Source organism: Halichoerus grypus, chromosome 11, assembly GCF_964656455.1.
Source record: "Halichoerus grypus chromosome 11, mHalGry1.hap1.1, whole genome shotgun sequence".
Lineage (NCBI taxonomy): Eukaryota > Metazoa > Chordata > Mammalia > Carnivora > Phocidae > Halichoerus > Halichoerus grypus.
Genome location: NC_135722.1, coordinates 12,159,589 through 12,175,078, shown reverse-complemented (window position 1 = coordinate 12,175,078; position 15,490 = coordinate 12,159,589). Strand labels below are relative to the sequence as shown.

The window sequence follows — 15,490 nt, the reverse complement described above, 5'->3', positions numbered from 1 at the left end:
TAGAAAATGCAATGATCTCATCGTCTTTAGGCTGGCTGTACACATATGCTGAACCCCCCTTCAAATACGCTTCCAGCGGGTAGCAGAGCCAGACTGTGTGCCCAGTTCACCCAGCGGCGCTGGATGGAATTCAGAGCTTGCAACCAAAGGTCCTCCAGGTGGCTACTGTTTTGCCTTCTTGCTCAAAGAACCCAATTAAGATCATCTTGTTTCCAAATCAATGAGTTTTCTGATCCAATTGAATCCTTTGGTGGTTTTAACATCTATTTATAGAATTCACCTAGGATGGTGCTTGTGTGCGAAGGTGATAATGAAAAATGGAAGACAGACTCTTTCTCCATGATTCACTATGATGATTTACCTTACAGTGGGGGCTGTGTGAGCCTGGACTTGTCTGCCGATCACAAAATGAGAGGCGAGGGCTTCTGGGAGAAGGTAGCCTCCTCCTGTCAGAGCCGACTCGGGGGTATTATAGCCCCTCTCTCTCCATCTGGGGAAGAAAACAGTGAGTCTGGGGATTAAAAAGCTCAGGAGGATAAGTGGAAGACCCTGAATGATGTCATTTCTCATGTTCCTCAGGGAATGAATATTGTCACCTTCATGTCACTTCTTCCAGGGCTGGGAAAAAAAAACAACAACCAAACAACTGAGAGAGAATTCAGACTTATGTTGACACATCACAGATGAAGAAACAGGTCCAGAAGGGCCACGTGCCTCTCCCGAGCTCCCGAGCTCATGTAGCTTCTCAGCTGTCAGATGGAGGTCGTGTGGGCTGGTGAGAAGTGATGGGTGAGGGTGGCTATGGTGGGGAGGAGGAACTGGGACTAGGAACTGTGGCACGTTCCATCAGGTTGTCTTCCCTATTAGTCTGCTTTGCCCACGGATGCTTCCTTCTAGACCCAGTTCAAGCCTCACCACTTCTGGGAAGCCTGACTGGACCCCATGTCAAGTTCCTCCACCCTCAGAAGGACACACAATGCTTACCTTTCCATTTTATATTGTGGCAAGGTCTTGAGCATCAAGCCCTCTTTGGTGTAAACACCTGCCTTCCAGAATATTCTGTGGGGTAGTGAGCAGTCCTATAGTGTATGTAACTTAGAAACAAAGGAAGACCACCTTACTGGTGGAAAATCGGTAACAAGAACAGAGCAGGGTGCCTCGAATCCCATTTTGTTGTTGCTGAGGAGAAGGGGGGGTAGTTTCATCCATCCATGTATTGCTAACAATATGGCTTAGTTTAGCTTATTTTTGGATTATATGTATATAGACATGCACACTATTGTTTTTTAAATAAGATAAATGTTTATTTCCATCCTACATAAAAGAAGCCTGGAGATAAGGCAGCCCATGGCTGGTATGGTGGATTAAAAATGTCATCAGGGGCTTAGCCTTCTCTGTGTTTCTTCTCTGCTGCTTTCTGAGCATGGCTTCCAGCTTCAAGGTTAGTTTATGGTCCATAATGGCTATCAGGCTCCAGCCATCACATCCACACTCCGGATCAGAAGAATAAAAAAAAACTAAAGATAAGTGTTTTGAATTTTATGCTATTACAATGCTTTATGAACATTTTTGTACCTGTATCCAGATGGGCATGGGCAAGAGTTTCTCCGTTGTGTATACCTAGGTCACTGGAATATCTGGGTCAGTGGTTATGTGTATATTTGACTTTGAAAGGTTAATGCCAAAATATTTTACAAAATTAAACTAATTTGATACTACTACTACTAAATTAGTTAATTTATACTACTCTTTTCATCTCTTTGTCAATAGAGTGGTGTCATACTTTAAAATTTTTGCTAATCTAGTGAGCATATTGTGTTTTTAATTTGCATTTTCCTGATTACTAATGAGAATAAGCATCTCTTCATAGGTATTGGTTATTTGAACAGTCTCCTTCTGACTGGCTCAAACACTGCTTGAGTGTTTGTGCTATCTTTTCTCAATCACTTTTCTTTTTCTTTTAACCCTTCCCCCTCTTAATCACTTTTATGTATACACATACACACACAAGATAGTAGTTGTGATTGTGTACCTTAAAAATATTTTCTCCCACTTTGTGTCTTGATTTTTCATCTTCTTTTTAAATATAAGCTGAAGTTTCTCTCTCTTTTTATTTATTTATATTTTTAGAGTAGGCTCCACATCCGATGGGGGGGCTTGAACTCACAACCCTGAGATCAAGAGCTGCATGCTCTACTGACTGAGCCAGCCAGGCACCCCAATTTCCATTTTCTTCTTCTTTTTTTTATTTGACAGAGAGAAAGAAAGCAGAAGCAGGGGGAGCAGCAGAGGGAGAGGGAGAAGCAGGCTCTCCGCTGCACAGGGAGCCCGATGTGGGACTTGACCCCAGGACCCTGGGATCATGACCTGAACTGAAGGCAGATGCTTAACCATCTGAGCCACCCAGGCGCCCCAATTTTCATCTCCTTAATCATGTTTTTGATCAACAGAACCTCTTTAATGAATACTGACACATTTAGGAATATTTAAATTTATGATTAATGCCTTTTGTTTTGTATATAAGAAATTCTTCCATATGATGAGGTCATGAGAATATTCTCCTCTGTTATTTTATAAAATATTTGTTAATTTGCCTTTCATATTTAGTTCTTGATTCTACTTTGAATTTATTTGGAGTGAGGTCCAGGACTGCATCAGTCAGGGTCCTTACAGGTAACAGATGCTACATTTGATTTGGGTAATCTGAGGAGGGTTTAGTAAAACCACTATTTAAAAAGATGTGGACAAGATTTAAGAAAACCAGGATGAGATGAGTCAGTGCCCCACAGCTAGTGACAGAGAGGAGCCATTACCAGTCCTCCAAGTAGTGATTTCTATTGAACCTCTGTGACCTTCAACCAGTGGCTTCCAAGGTCACTGTGTTCAGTTGCCTCAGGCCAGCAGAATGGGAAGGAGCATGGCTTGGAAATGGTCCACAACATTTAGTCAAGCATTCTGCTGGCTAAAAACTCAGCTCTATGTCCATACTTAGCTGCAAAGGAGGCTGGGGAAAGTAGTCTGGCTGTGTATCCAGTCCTAGCTGAATAACAGTTTGTTTGGGGTCAGAGGACAGACTGCAGAGGCAGCTCCTAAGATGGCCCTGGATGATTCTGCCTTCTGGTATTCATGTCTTTGAGTAATTCCTCTCTCTCGAGTATGGCTTGGATTTAGTGACTACCTTCAGTAAATACAATGTGATGGGATGTTACTTCTGAGATTAGGTTTCAAAAGGACTACAGCGTCTGTCTTTAGCACCTGCTCTGATGAGAGTCATGTTGTGAGTTTCCCTATGGAGAAGACCATGTAGCAAGGAATGGGCATATTTGGCCAACAGTGGGGAAGGACTCAAGTCTTGTCAACATGACTAGAACCCTGGGCAACATCTTAATAAGTTTTGTGAGAGACCCTGAGCCAGAGACTAACTAATCCAACTAACCTGTGCCTGGATTCCTGACCCACAGAAACTGTACGATAGTAAATGTTTGCTGCTTCAAGCTGCCAATTTTTCACTCAGGGTTGTGAGTTCAAGCCCTACATTAAGTAGGCTTCACACCCAATGTAGGGTTTGAACTCACAACCCTGAGATCAAGAATTGCATGATCTACCAACTGAGCCAGCCATGGGCCCCTAAGCTACCAATTAACAGCAATATATAACTAATATATCCTTATAGGGTGATGCTCTTGATGACACACATAGTTTCAATACTCTGCTTACTTCTTAGGGTTCTTATTTTCCCTCAGATGTTTAGCCTTTGATTTCTTTGATTAGTCTTTTCACCTTTTTATTTATTTTTTTCATGTTTTTCAGGGTTGCTAAAGCATCATAGGGTTGTTAAATACATATAAAAGTTTCTTGTTAGAAAAACCTTAGTCCACCATATTTCCAGAAATGGAAGTCCTATTCATTTCTATCTTCTTTTTGCTTTTCATTAGATATTTACTTAACACCTACTGTGAGTCAGAAGATTCACTAAAAATGGCAGACAATCTTTGCTTGCATGGGGGTGGTGACAAAGAACATTCTCCTGGGGGCAGGGATTAAAAACAAACTATTGTTAAGTGTCTTGAAGAATAAATAACAGAGTAGGGGGATGGGAAATGATAGGCAATAGGGGATCTATTATTTTAGATATGGTGGTCAAGAAAGGTTTCTCCAAAATGAGGCAACACTTCAACAGAGACCTGGATAAAGTAAAGAAGTAGGTCCTGTAGGTTGATTAAGGGGGAAGAATGATTTGTGCAGACAGTTTCTCTTTTGTAGGTGTGCGAAAGATGTTGGGAAGAAGGCATGAGTTTCTCCTGACCTTATTCCTTTTATTCAGAGAAGTTGAATACAGAGAACTTGGACTTACTCCCTGGTTGGTAGATCTGAGAATCAGTGTTGCTTTCATTCTCTCAAGTGAACTTGGGCTTACTGCCTGGTAGGTAGATCTGAGAATCAGTGTTGCTCTCATTCTGTCAAGCGTCAACAGAGCTGCCTTGTCTAGGGCAAGCCTTATGGCTGATTCTGACCTAAATGCCCTGGTGGGATCTTAGCTGTCACAGAGAATAGGGTCTCTTCAGCCCAGCTCAGTGTATATTCTGAATGAATCTTCATGGAATGTCCTTTACAGGGAATCTCTTCCAGCTTTCGTTTGGTGGCTTAGCCAAGAACCTGCAGGTGCATAGGCATTTGTGAAAAGTAAGAGCCTCTCTTTGTTAAAGTGGTCTTTCATTTTATTTCATCTTGTGGAGACCTCTCCATCAACCATCGAATGTTTTTTTTTCACACGACTTCCAGTTCCGAAGCAAGGAAACCATTTTTTTTTTTTTCCTGATTCCTGGAGAAAGAGCCTAATGAGTAAGGCTATTTTCCCTTAAGTGATTCTGTACCAAGGAAGGGACGGTTGTATATAAAATGGCATTCAAAGGTGATATAAGAGAGTAGATAAGAGTGGAATTTCTGGAACCAGATTTCCTGATCTCAAATCACGGCCTTCTATGGCTTTTGTGGCTTCTGAGACCTTGGGCAACTTATTTTAACTTCTCTGTGTCCTAGTTTACTCATCTCTAAGTGGGGATAGTAATTGCACGTACATCATAGGGTTGTTAAGCATCATAGGGTTGTTAAATACGTATAAAAGTTCTTAGAATAGTGTCTGGCATATAATAGGTGCTCTGTAAGACTTAGCTATCATCATCATTATTATTTTGTTATTAGTAGCTAGGGCAATGAGTTGCCACGTCGTTTAGATTGTAACAGAGGCCCACTCAGATTATCTAGTAGAATGTGGGTCTATGGCTAAGATTCTTATGCTTCAAAAGGGATATAGGGATTTCTTGGGGACCTATAGAGTGCCCTAGAACTCATTCTGGAACATAATTCAAGACCTGAAAGATCTAATGCAGCATGAGGGACCAGGTTATATTGCTGCCTCCTCAGCACCTGATATTTGCTCATTTTCTCTCTGGTCTGCCCATTAACATGACTCAACTATTTTCTCCATAACTAATTATAATTTGTGAGTCTCCTTTCTCAAATAACTTCATCTTTTCCCATATTTTTCAGTTTAGACCCTCAAGAGGCAGATAACTTTATTGTTCTGCTTAATAATCATTGTATAGCTCTAGAGCACCTCATGGCTCTCTACTCTGTTCATGCATCGATGAAAGCTGGGTCAGGGGCTTTTTCTAGTTTGATCACCTGAAGGTCAAGGTCAAGTGCTAGAACAGTGGTTACCTAAGCAAAGAGCTCTAGGTGGGGAAGTTTCTCCTATAATGAGAGTATGATAAAAGTATATAGATACTGAAACCCAGAGCTTTCTTTATTTAAAGGGTGGATGGAATCAGTGTGTGTGAGTGCAGATCTGCTAGAATATGCTGAAGAACTCCTCTCCATTAAAGTTCTACAAGTATCCTTTGAGTCTCATGACTAAGCTTGAACTAGTTCCCAAAGGGGAATTTAGTGTTGGATCCTGAACACTAAACACAGTGTGTCTTAAGGAAGCAAGAAAACTACTGTGGCTGCCCCTCAGTGCAATGGGAAGCAGCGGATGGAAACTGCCAGGGTTCTTTCTTAGTCTGTTATTGCTGATTCCCTTTCAATAACTGTTTCATTTTTGTATCTCTCTTGACCTCTCTACCTTGGCCAGCCTGGCCTCCTATTCTGAATCTCTTTTACATGTTCAACTTCATAATGCCCAGGGAAAAATTTTTATTAAACCTACACTGGGTCAGGTACTGATTTCTGAACCAATCAACTGTAGGTGCGGTGGTGGGCCATTTTAATACAATGATTGTTCCCATATGGAGGGTCATGGAGGACCAACTTCTCATAAAATTAAGATCTGGCGGAGGGGTTCTTTGGGCACACAACAATATATTCAATAAAAAGACATCTTTTGGTTATCCTTGACCATATGGGATGCAGATAAGTGCACCCCCACCCCAACTAAACACCCATGTTTGTTTTATTTCTTGGGTGAAAAGGATTGAGTTATTCATCTTCCTCAGTTCATTGTCTTTCATTATCACTTGTTTGTGATCTGTTTCATTTTTGTTAATGGCCATGGAATTGTGGCAACACCCATGGTGAAACTGAGGGAAAGCGGAGGGAAGAGAACAATATATATTGAACAATGGGTTTGTGCTAGGAGCTTTCTTTCTTTCTTTCTGTCTTTCTTTCTTCTTTCTTTCTTTCCTTTTTTTTAAGATTTATTTATTTTAGAGAGAGAGAGAGAAAGAGTGAGAGAGCAGGGTGGAGGGGTGAGGGGCAGAGGGAGAAAGAGAGAGAATCTCTAGCAGACTCCCTGTTGAGCGCAGAGCCTGACATGGGGCTGGATTTCATGACCCTGAGACCGTGACCTGAGCCAAAATCAAAAGTTGGATGCTTAACTGACTGAGCCACCCAGGCACCCCTGTGCTAGGAGATTTCTTTTTCATCACCTCATTTATTTATTTCAAACCCCATGTTGGCTCAAACTTACAACCCCAAGATTAACAGTTGCATGCTCTTCTGACCGAACCAGCCAGGTGCCCCTCACCTCATATAATTTTTTACAATATGCTCTTGAATTAGGAGTTGTTATATTTATTTTAGATCTGGGGAAAATTAGGATCTGAGAAATGGAACCATTTACTATAAATTTCACAGTGAATTAGTGGTAGAATTGGGATTCAGTTACAAGCCTGATTCTGAAAGCCATCCATTGTCTACCGCTGTATACTCTGAACAAAGGAACTCTGAGCAAAGGTCCAAAGGGACTATGAGAAAGCACTTTCTTAACTGCAAAATGGGAATCTTCTATTCAACACTGTCTTCCTTATTTGCCTTACAGAGTTTCCCTGAGGCTCAAATGAGATCATGAATGTGCCCTAAAAATCTGTTCAAAAGCAATTATCAAGAGTTCATCTGGTCCAGACCCTGAACTTGGATTGAGTTCCACAACAAGCAAAGCAGACTCTGCCCTGAAGGGTTTTGCAGTCTCAAGCAGAAATTAGTTACTTTCTTTTCTCCAAAAACCTTCTTCCAGAGAAGTTAACGTGTGGTTTAATGTTTACCTTATACCTGTCTTTGTTCTCTGTCTTTGCTGTTCCTGGAAATTATGGGATGCTTGATAGGAAGGGACTGTTCACGAAGCAGGCAATGTGAGGGGGGAGGAGGAGCAATGTATCATGTCCTTCAGAAACTAGGGAGTTGGCCTTTGAGGAGCCAAAGGTAAGGTGGCTTAGTTCATCTTGGAAATATGAGAGGAACATTACACAGCAGGAGCAACAAAGCCAGGGAACCATCAAGTGGGAAGGCAGTTTGCAAATTCCATCCTTGTGGCATGAGCAAGAAGGAAGGCTCCTCAAGGGGGTGTCCCAAGACAAAGATGGTGAAGAGGAAGGCCTTTTTCTCAAACACTCCCTTCCCTTGGCCATTTGGAGACTCAGTTTTGTCTTATACAGCACTCCCCACTTGCTGACGTGATCAGTTACTCATGTATTAAAAGAAAAAAAAAGACTTTTTAGCATTTAACACTGGAATCCCCAATTAGAATCTCTGACACAGAAAAAGGTAGGTTTAATGGGAGCAAAAAATGAGAAGGAAAAGATGGAAGCTTAAGCATGGCTGCAAAGACACAGGTGGGATAAGATAAACTCAAGTCCCACGGACCCCTGAAATTCTGTAAGTTAAGCTATTAGACAGTATCATAAGACTGTTGTGTGCTAGGGAATGGACTGGAGGCAGGAGAGCCGGGAGGAGAAAAAAGCACCATGGGATTGCTGGAAATGAATTTTACCATATTTGCAGTTTTCCTTCTCTGCCTGCTGATACCCATCTACCTTCTGTCTATTTGTGGGTCTGATTTGCATATAGTGTTGGTACCTCTTAGGATCTATTGACATGGGAAGAAAATGGACCAAGAGGAGAGGTCCTGTCACTCATATCTACACACTCTGGGACACCTGGAGTCTACCAGTGACCTTTCTGAAGGCTGCTTTCACATCCTTTTTTCTTAGGCTATAAATCAGAGGGTCTAGCATGGGGATGACCACAGTGTAGAAGACAGACACAACCTTGTCTTCCTCCAGGGACTTGCCTGAGCCACTCCGCAGATACATGAAGATGAGGGTCCCAAAGAAAAGGGCCACAGCAGTGAGGTGGGAAGCACACGTGGAGAAAGTCTTGGCCTTGCCACCTGGAGACTTCACCTTCAGAATGGACTTGATGTTGAGCAGGTAGGATATCAGAATGACCAAGGCATTGGCCAAGATCACAAAGTTGCCAAAGAAGACAATGACAATCTCAGTGTTTGTCGTGTCACAGCAGGCGAGCTTCAGCAGGGGTGGGAAGTCACAGAAGAAGAAGTTGATCTGATTGTGGTCACAGAAGAAGAGGGTGAAGATGCATGTGGTACGCAGGATGGCCCCTGACATCCCACAGACATAGGCTCCCACCACCAAACTCCAGCAGATTCTGGGATTCATGGCTACAGTGTAGAGCAGTGGGTTGCTAATAGCGACACAGCGGTCATAGGCCATCATTGCCAGCAGGAAACACTCCGTGCCTGCACAGATGGTGAAGAAAAAGAACTGGGTAGCATATTGGCCAAAGGAGATGACCGCCTTGCCTGTGGCCAGTGTGGCCAGGATCTGAGGGGTGATGACTGAGGCGTAGCAGGCATCCAGCAGGGAGAGATGGCTCAGGAAGAAGTACATTGGGGTGTGGAGTTGGACATCCACTTGGATCAGAATGATCATCCCTGCATTTCCTAGAAGGGTGATGATATAGAAGATGAGAAACATCAGGAAGAGGGGAATCTCCAACATGTGGTAGTCAGTAAAGCCCATGAGAATGAACTCTGTTACTGTGGTGAGATTATTCTCGGTCGTGGATTCAATATTGACAATTGACCTGAAGATGAGAATGAACAACAGGAACAACAAAGAACTGAAGGGCAGATCCCAGAACTGAAGGGCAGATTCTTTCTCTCTTTGGTAGAAGTTAGCTTTCTATTTCTGGGCCAATTTGTAGAGCTTGTTTTTGAGAAATCCTGTACCTGGCCCAGATTCTCCTTGGTCATCTATGTTCTTCTGCAGTTTTTGGAGCTGAGCCCTGAGCTGGTGTTTCTGCTTCAAATTAATTCTGGTTTGTATTTGGAAATTCTGTGAAAACAAGAGACACATAGCCTCAGATTTGGGGAGAACCTGGTGAGCATGTTTTTTAATCCCCATGGATATTGAAGTGTCCCCCACCGCATACCTTCTGCTTGATCATCCAGTTACTGGATGAGCCTCCATTTGTGGACAGTTCTACCCACTAATTCTTATTTTGGATCTGTATTCTCTCTCTCTTTATCTTCCACACATTGGTTTTCGTTTTACTCCTTCCAGACACAGCAAATTTAACTCCTTCTTCTCATAAAAGGCTTTCAAAAGTTGGAAGATGATGAATCTGCTCTCTATGTTGACTGTTCCCTCATATTACCCACTGATGTGTTTTTTTCTTATTATATAACTATTCTCATGTGGTCAAAAACTGCTTAGTCAGATGGTATTAAGAAGATGTTTAACAGTACAAACTTGTAACTGGCAGATATGAGTTCTAGAGATCTAACGTGGGCATAGTGATTATAGTTAACAACATTATATTATAAACGTATTATAGTTGACAGCATTGCGTTACAAACTTCAAAGTTGCTAAGAGACTAGTTCTTAATTGTTCTCACCACAAAGAGGACTTAGTAATTGTGGGAGGTGGGAGAAGAGTTAGCTAACACTATACATATAGTAATGTATAAATATATCAAACCAACACATTGTACATCTTAAACTTACAAATTGTTGTGTGTCGATACGTCAGTGATAATAAAAAAATAACTAAAAGTCTTTCTCTCCACTTTAATCTTTGCCATTTTATTTTATTTATTATTTTTTTTTAAGTTTACTTATTTATTTTTATTTTAAGCAATCTCTACACCCAGCATGGGGCTCGAACTCATGACCCTGAGATCAAGAGTCTCATGCTCTTCTAACTGAATATGCATGCACCCCTAATCTTTACCATTTTAATCTTGGGAGCCTCCTCCAGCTCAAATCAGAGGTCACTAGTGAAAGAGAGACACTGACGTATCATATAAAACATGGTTTCCTGAAGCTGTTTCCCCCACCTGACTCCAGCAGCTAGGTCTGGGGATGAGTCAAGATCCGTGGTTGTCCCCTCTAGGACAGACACCAACTAGCTGAATCACCTTTAAAATTCACTTCCCCTCCTTGGGCTTTATTTTCTGTTCAGCAAAATGGTAGGGCTAGGTTATATGATCATTAAAGTTCTTTTGTCTCTCACAAAGCATGATTTGTAGGTCTAGCTATATGGGTTAAATGAGGCTTTTGAAAGGACTTTCCTAATATCTATACTAGAACCCGCATACTCTTTAGCTACAAATTACTGAGTAAATAAAATATGCAGGTACTATTTCAAGTGATTTATTACCTATGGGATCTTAGGTCTGAAATTGAGTTAATCGTACTTGCCAGTTCCTGAGAAGTCATCATTACTGATCAAGGCAAGGCTCTTTTTCACTTTATTCTTTATCCTTCCTTCTCTCTCCATGCCCAATCCTTCCCCCGTTCCTCATAGGTATCCAGTCTAGTGTATGCAAAATATATATACTCCCATGTTTAGTCCTTTCATATTGATTTAAAAATATGTGTGCCTTTAAAAAAATACAGTGATTTTGGTGTAGTTTAAATTTTATATACAAGGTCTTGTGCTATAAAACCTATATTTTTTTCTTTTCCCACATACACTATATTTTTGTGATTTGTCCATGTCATGTAGCTACATCTAGTTTGTTATTTCTGGTTTTGCTATGGTCTTCCTTGGTATGCTTACAGCACATTTACTTATCCATTCCACCAAACATGTTGAAGTTTTGCAAAAATTATCTTATTGTATCCTAGAAACAGCTCTTCGAGGGCTGTTATAGTATCTATTTTATTTATTTATTTATTTATTTTTACCGGTGAGGAATTTGAACTTCTGGGACATGAATTTGTTTAAGGTGACCCACTTTAATAAGTGGAAGAGCTGGGTTTTGAATGATAATGGTTTGCTGGCGAATTCTGTGCTCTTAGCTATGAATTCGTTTTGCTGCTTTCCTATACTTAAGCACATCTCTATGATTCATGAAATCAAAGGACTCTCCCTGCAGTTGTTTGGGTTATCAGATCCTTCTTGCTTTCAAACCATGAGAGCTTGGCTAATTTCAACATCTTTCTCACCCTCTAATTCTGAAACTGACATATACCATTTTCTGTCCATCTCGTGGAGAAGTCCTGGGGTTCCCTCTGATTCTGAGCCAAGACTGTTCAATGCACATGACCGAGGAGTAGTTGGCCCAGATCACTGGGGTAGAGATGCAGCTACACTGGGTTTGTCCTACACGCACACTAGGCCCATCTCATACTCTGACTTTAATTTTTCCAGCAGCCCTGAAAGTTGCGTACAGCCATGACTATTTTGTGGATGAGCAAAGTGAGGCTCAGAGACGTTAAGGAGGCTGCCCAACTTGCCAGACGTCTAGGAAGAAACAGAAGCAACATTTGAATCTGAGACTTTCTAACTTCAAATTCTGTAGTCTTTGCTTCACATTATGCTGTCCTCTTAGGGGAAGCAAATAACTTTTTCTGCAGACCCAAGGCTCAACTTTTAAATTCATCGTACTTCTAAGATTATTAGACATATACTCAGCTTTCTGGGGAAAGAGGACTAAGTTTGACTTTGGAGTATTTTGGTGGTCCATGTCTTTTATTCTTCCTTTTTTTTGGGTTAAGACAGACTTAGTTGGGCCACATCTCTCCTTTGGTATGTTCTTGAAGAAACTGCCTAGCCAACTCTAATCTCAATTTGCTCAAGCACAAAATGGGAATATAATAATGAGTTTTTGAAAAGTTAGAATGGATTTTACCCTAATGTGGTAGAGTTTGCCTATTTTCTAGAAAGGCAATTTCCAGAATACTTCTGGAAAGGAAGAATTTCAGGACCAGGTGGTCACACCCAGTTTTGTATGATCTTATTTAGAAGGGGCTTGGAGTATCAGCAGCTTGGGTTAGGCCCAAAGTAGAGGGTGACTCCAGACTCCCAGAACCCAGAACAGCTTCCAGGAAGGAACGCCAAGGTTTATGGCCAGCAGATATTTTAAGAAGGCTTAGGACACTTATAGGTTGACATTATTACTTATAATATGTGATGTAGATGAATATGGGATCTCTGGAGGGGATGGAGAGATGGTCTTACCCATGAGGAAGACTTCAGAGAAGAGATGGCTCCTAAATCTTGTGCCTACTTTCACTTGGAACCTTCTCCTGAACTCTTCTTTCTCTTTCTTCCAAAGGTTATATCCATTGGGGATCATGAAGAAGCTCAACAAAGCTAACTTTCCTTACCTTATTGGGATTGGTCTAAAAATATTACAGAAAATATTTACTGAGCTCTTGCCCTGAGTCAGGTAGCATGCTAAGCACTGTAAAGGCTTTATTTCATTCCAGCCTGGTAGCATTAGAAGAGGAGAATGTTTGTCTTTATTTTACAGGAGAGGAAACTGAGGTTTGCAAACATTAAGTATTTTGCCTGAGGTTCCACAGCTAGAAAGAGAAGGTGTTTAGATATTAGCCCTGGTCTCCCTGAGCTCAGAATTGGGGTAAGGCACCACTGTAGTGGGCTGCTCCTCCTAATCTTAGTAGCCATTTGTTGAGCATCTTCTCTGTGCCAAGCAGGATGTGAAGCATCCTGTATACATTATGTCATATAATTCTCACAATGACCAATGATAGAGGCATTATTTTGTCTTGGAGGAAACTAAAATTTGAAGAGTTAAGTAGCTTGTCCAAGGTCACATGACTAGTCAGTGAAAAAGCCCAGATTTTTTTTTCATTTTTTTTTTTATTTTTTAAGATTTTATTTATTTATTTGAGAGAGAAAGAGAAGGAGAGAAAATGAGTAGGAGAAGGGGAAGGGGGAGAAGCAGATTCCCCACAGAGCAGGGAGCCCAACGCAGGACTTGATCCCAGGACCCTGGGATCATGACCTGAGCCAAAGGCAGACACTCAACCAACTGAGCCACCCAGGCATCCCTAGAGATTACTTAACAAAAAAAAAAAAAAGAAAGAAAAAAGAAAGAAAAGTCTGGAGCACCTGCGTGGCTCAGTGGGTTAAGTATCTGCCTTTGGCTCAAGTCATGATCCCAGGGTCCTGCGATCAATTCCCATTCAGGCTCCCTGCTCTGTGGGGAGTTTGCTTCTCCCTCTGCTGATCCCCCTGCTTATGCTCTCTCTCTCTATGACAAATAAATAAATAAAATCTTTTAAAAAACGTAATCTCTGCGCCCAACATGGGGCTTGAACTCATGACCCTGAGATCAAGAGTCATACGCTCTACAGACTGAACCAGCCAGGAACCCTGAGAAAGCCCAGATTCTAACCCAAGTCTGTCTTATTCCAAAGCCAGAGCTCTAGTACATATGATTAGTCCCACCTCCAGCATAATCATAGGTAGTACAGTAATTTACAGTGAAGTCTTGGGTCTAAGTTTGCAGTCGAGTATCCCACCCCTGCCCCCATGAAACTGTTTATATATATATTTTTAAGTTTTTATTTAAATTCCAGTTATTTGACATACAGTGTGATATTATTTTCAGATATACAATATAGTCCTTTCACACTTCCATAAAACACCCGATGCTCCTCACCACAAGTGCACTCCTAAATCCCCATCACTTATTTCACCAACCCCCCATCCACCTCCCTTCTGGTAACCATCAGTCTGTTCTCTATAGTTAAGAGTCTGTTTCTTGATTTGCCTCTCTCTTTTCTTCCTCTATGAAAAAGAAGATGTGCGACATACATACAATGGAATATTACTCAGCCATAAAAAGAATGAAATCTTGCCATTTGCCACGACGTGGATGGAGCTAGAGAGTATAAGTCTAAGTGAAGTAAGTTAGCCAGAGAAAGACAAATATCATACGATATCACTTATATGTGGAATTATTTTCTAAAGTTTGCCTAGTGACACATAAACCCAAAGAGATTACAGCTATAGGTTTCTAAAAAAACTTCTTTAAAGACCCAATCTTACTTGTGTATTTCATACAAGAGCTGAAATCCCAGTCTGAACATGGTCCCATTAGATGACAGGTTCCAATGACAATGGCCAGATTCTCTGCCCAGGTTCACCTTCCGTAGCTCTCATGCACCTTACTTCAGAGCTAGCACCCTCTCAACATTACCAAGGTCACAATTACACCTTAATTACCTGGTGGGATAATCCAGTTGGATTCATCTTTGGTTTGGAGTCAAACTAATCTAGTTCATTTAAGCATTTTGCAGTAGGCAGCTGAGATTGCCCAGATAGTTGAGTGTAGCTGACAGATTCTAGGTTTCTTCTTACTAAGCAAACCAGCGAGATATTTAAAATGCTTTGGGGATGGTTTTGGGGGAGGGATGCGGAGCACACAAAGGTTGTCCCTGAATCACGTGTTGGCAACTGGGACAGCCTCCGGGCTCCCAGGAACAGTCAGCCTTGCCAGGGAGAACACACTTCAACAGGGACTCGTTATCTCATCTCTCCACACATCTGAGAGGATAATAACAAATCTTGTGGGATTTCATGGCAACTCCGAACTCACCCTAGGCTCAAAGCTCGTTTGCAGTTGCAGTAGGGAATGAAGCTGGTTCCTCTTTGCCACTGGCCCTCCATGTCCTGCTGTCCCGGTCAGTCACTGGTTCTGCCAGGACTCCTGGTGAAGTCCTCTTCACACTGCATCTACCCTGTACTCAGACCTTGTATCAAGTCTCATCTCATGGTCTGCTCAGAATTTCGTTAGTAAGGATGGATTATTGGTTCGGGGGGAATGAGGCTAGTGCGGTCTAAACATGCTTCCCTTGAAACTTTCTCTGGCTATTCCAGCTCTCATCTCTCCCCTAGTCTCTGAAACCCACTCTGCCTGTGTTAGAACCACACA

The 15,490-nt window shown here is 41.6% G+C and overlaps 1 protein-coding gene across 1 annotated transcript; it reads right to left on the bottom strand.

Annotated features, from left to right (window-relative positions):
• Window positions 1-8,414: 8,414 nt before the first annotated feature.
• Window positions 8,415-15,225, bottom strand: LOC118525740 (olfactory receptor 9I1-like). Its single transcript, XM_078059123.1, has 2 exons — window positions 15,155-15,225; window positions 8,415-9,381 (listed from the first exon to the last, which is right to left on the bottom strand). Exons 1-2 carry the CDS (start codon window positions 15,223-15,225, stop codon window positions 8,415-8,417), a joined length of 1,038 nt encoding a protein of 345 aa, XP_077915249.1.
• Window positions 15,226-15,490: the final 265 nt, after the last annotated feature.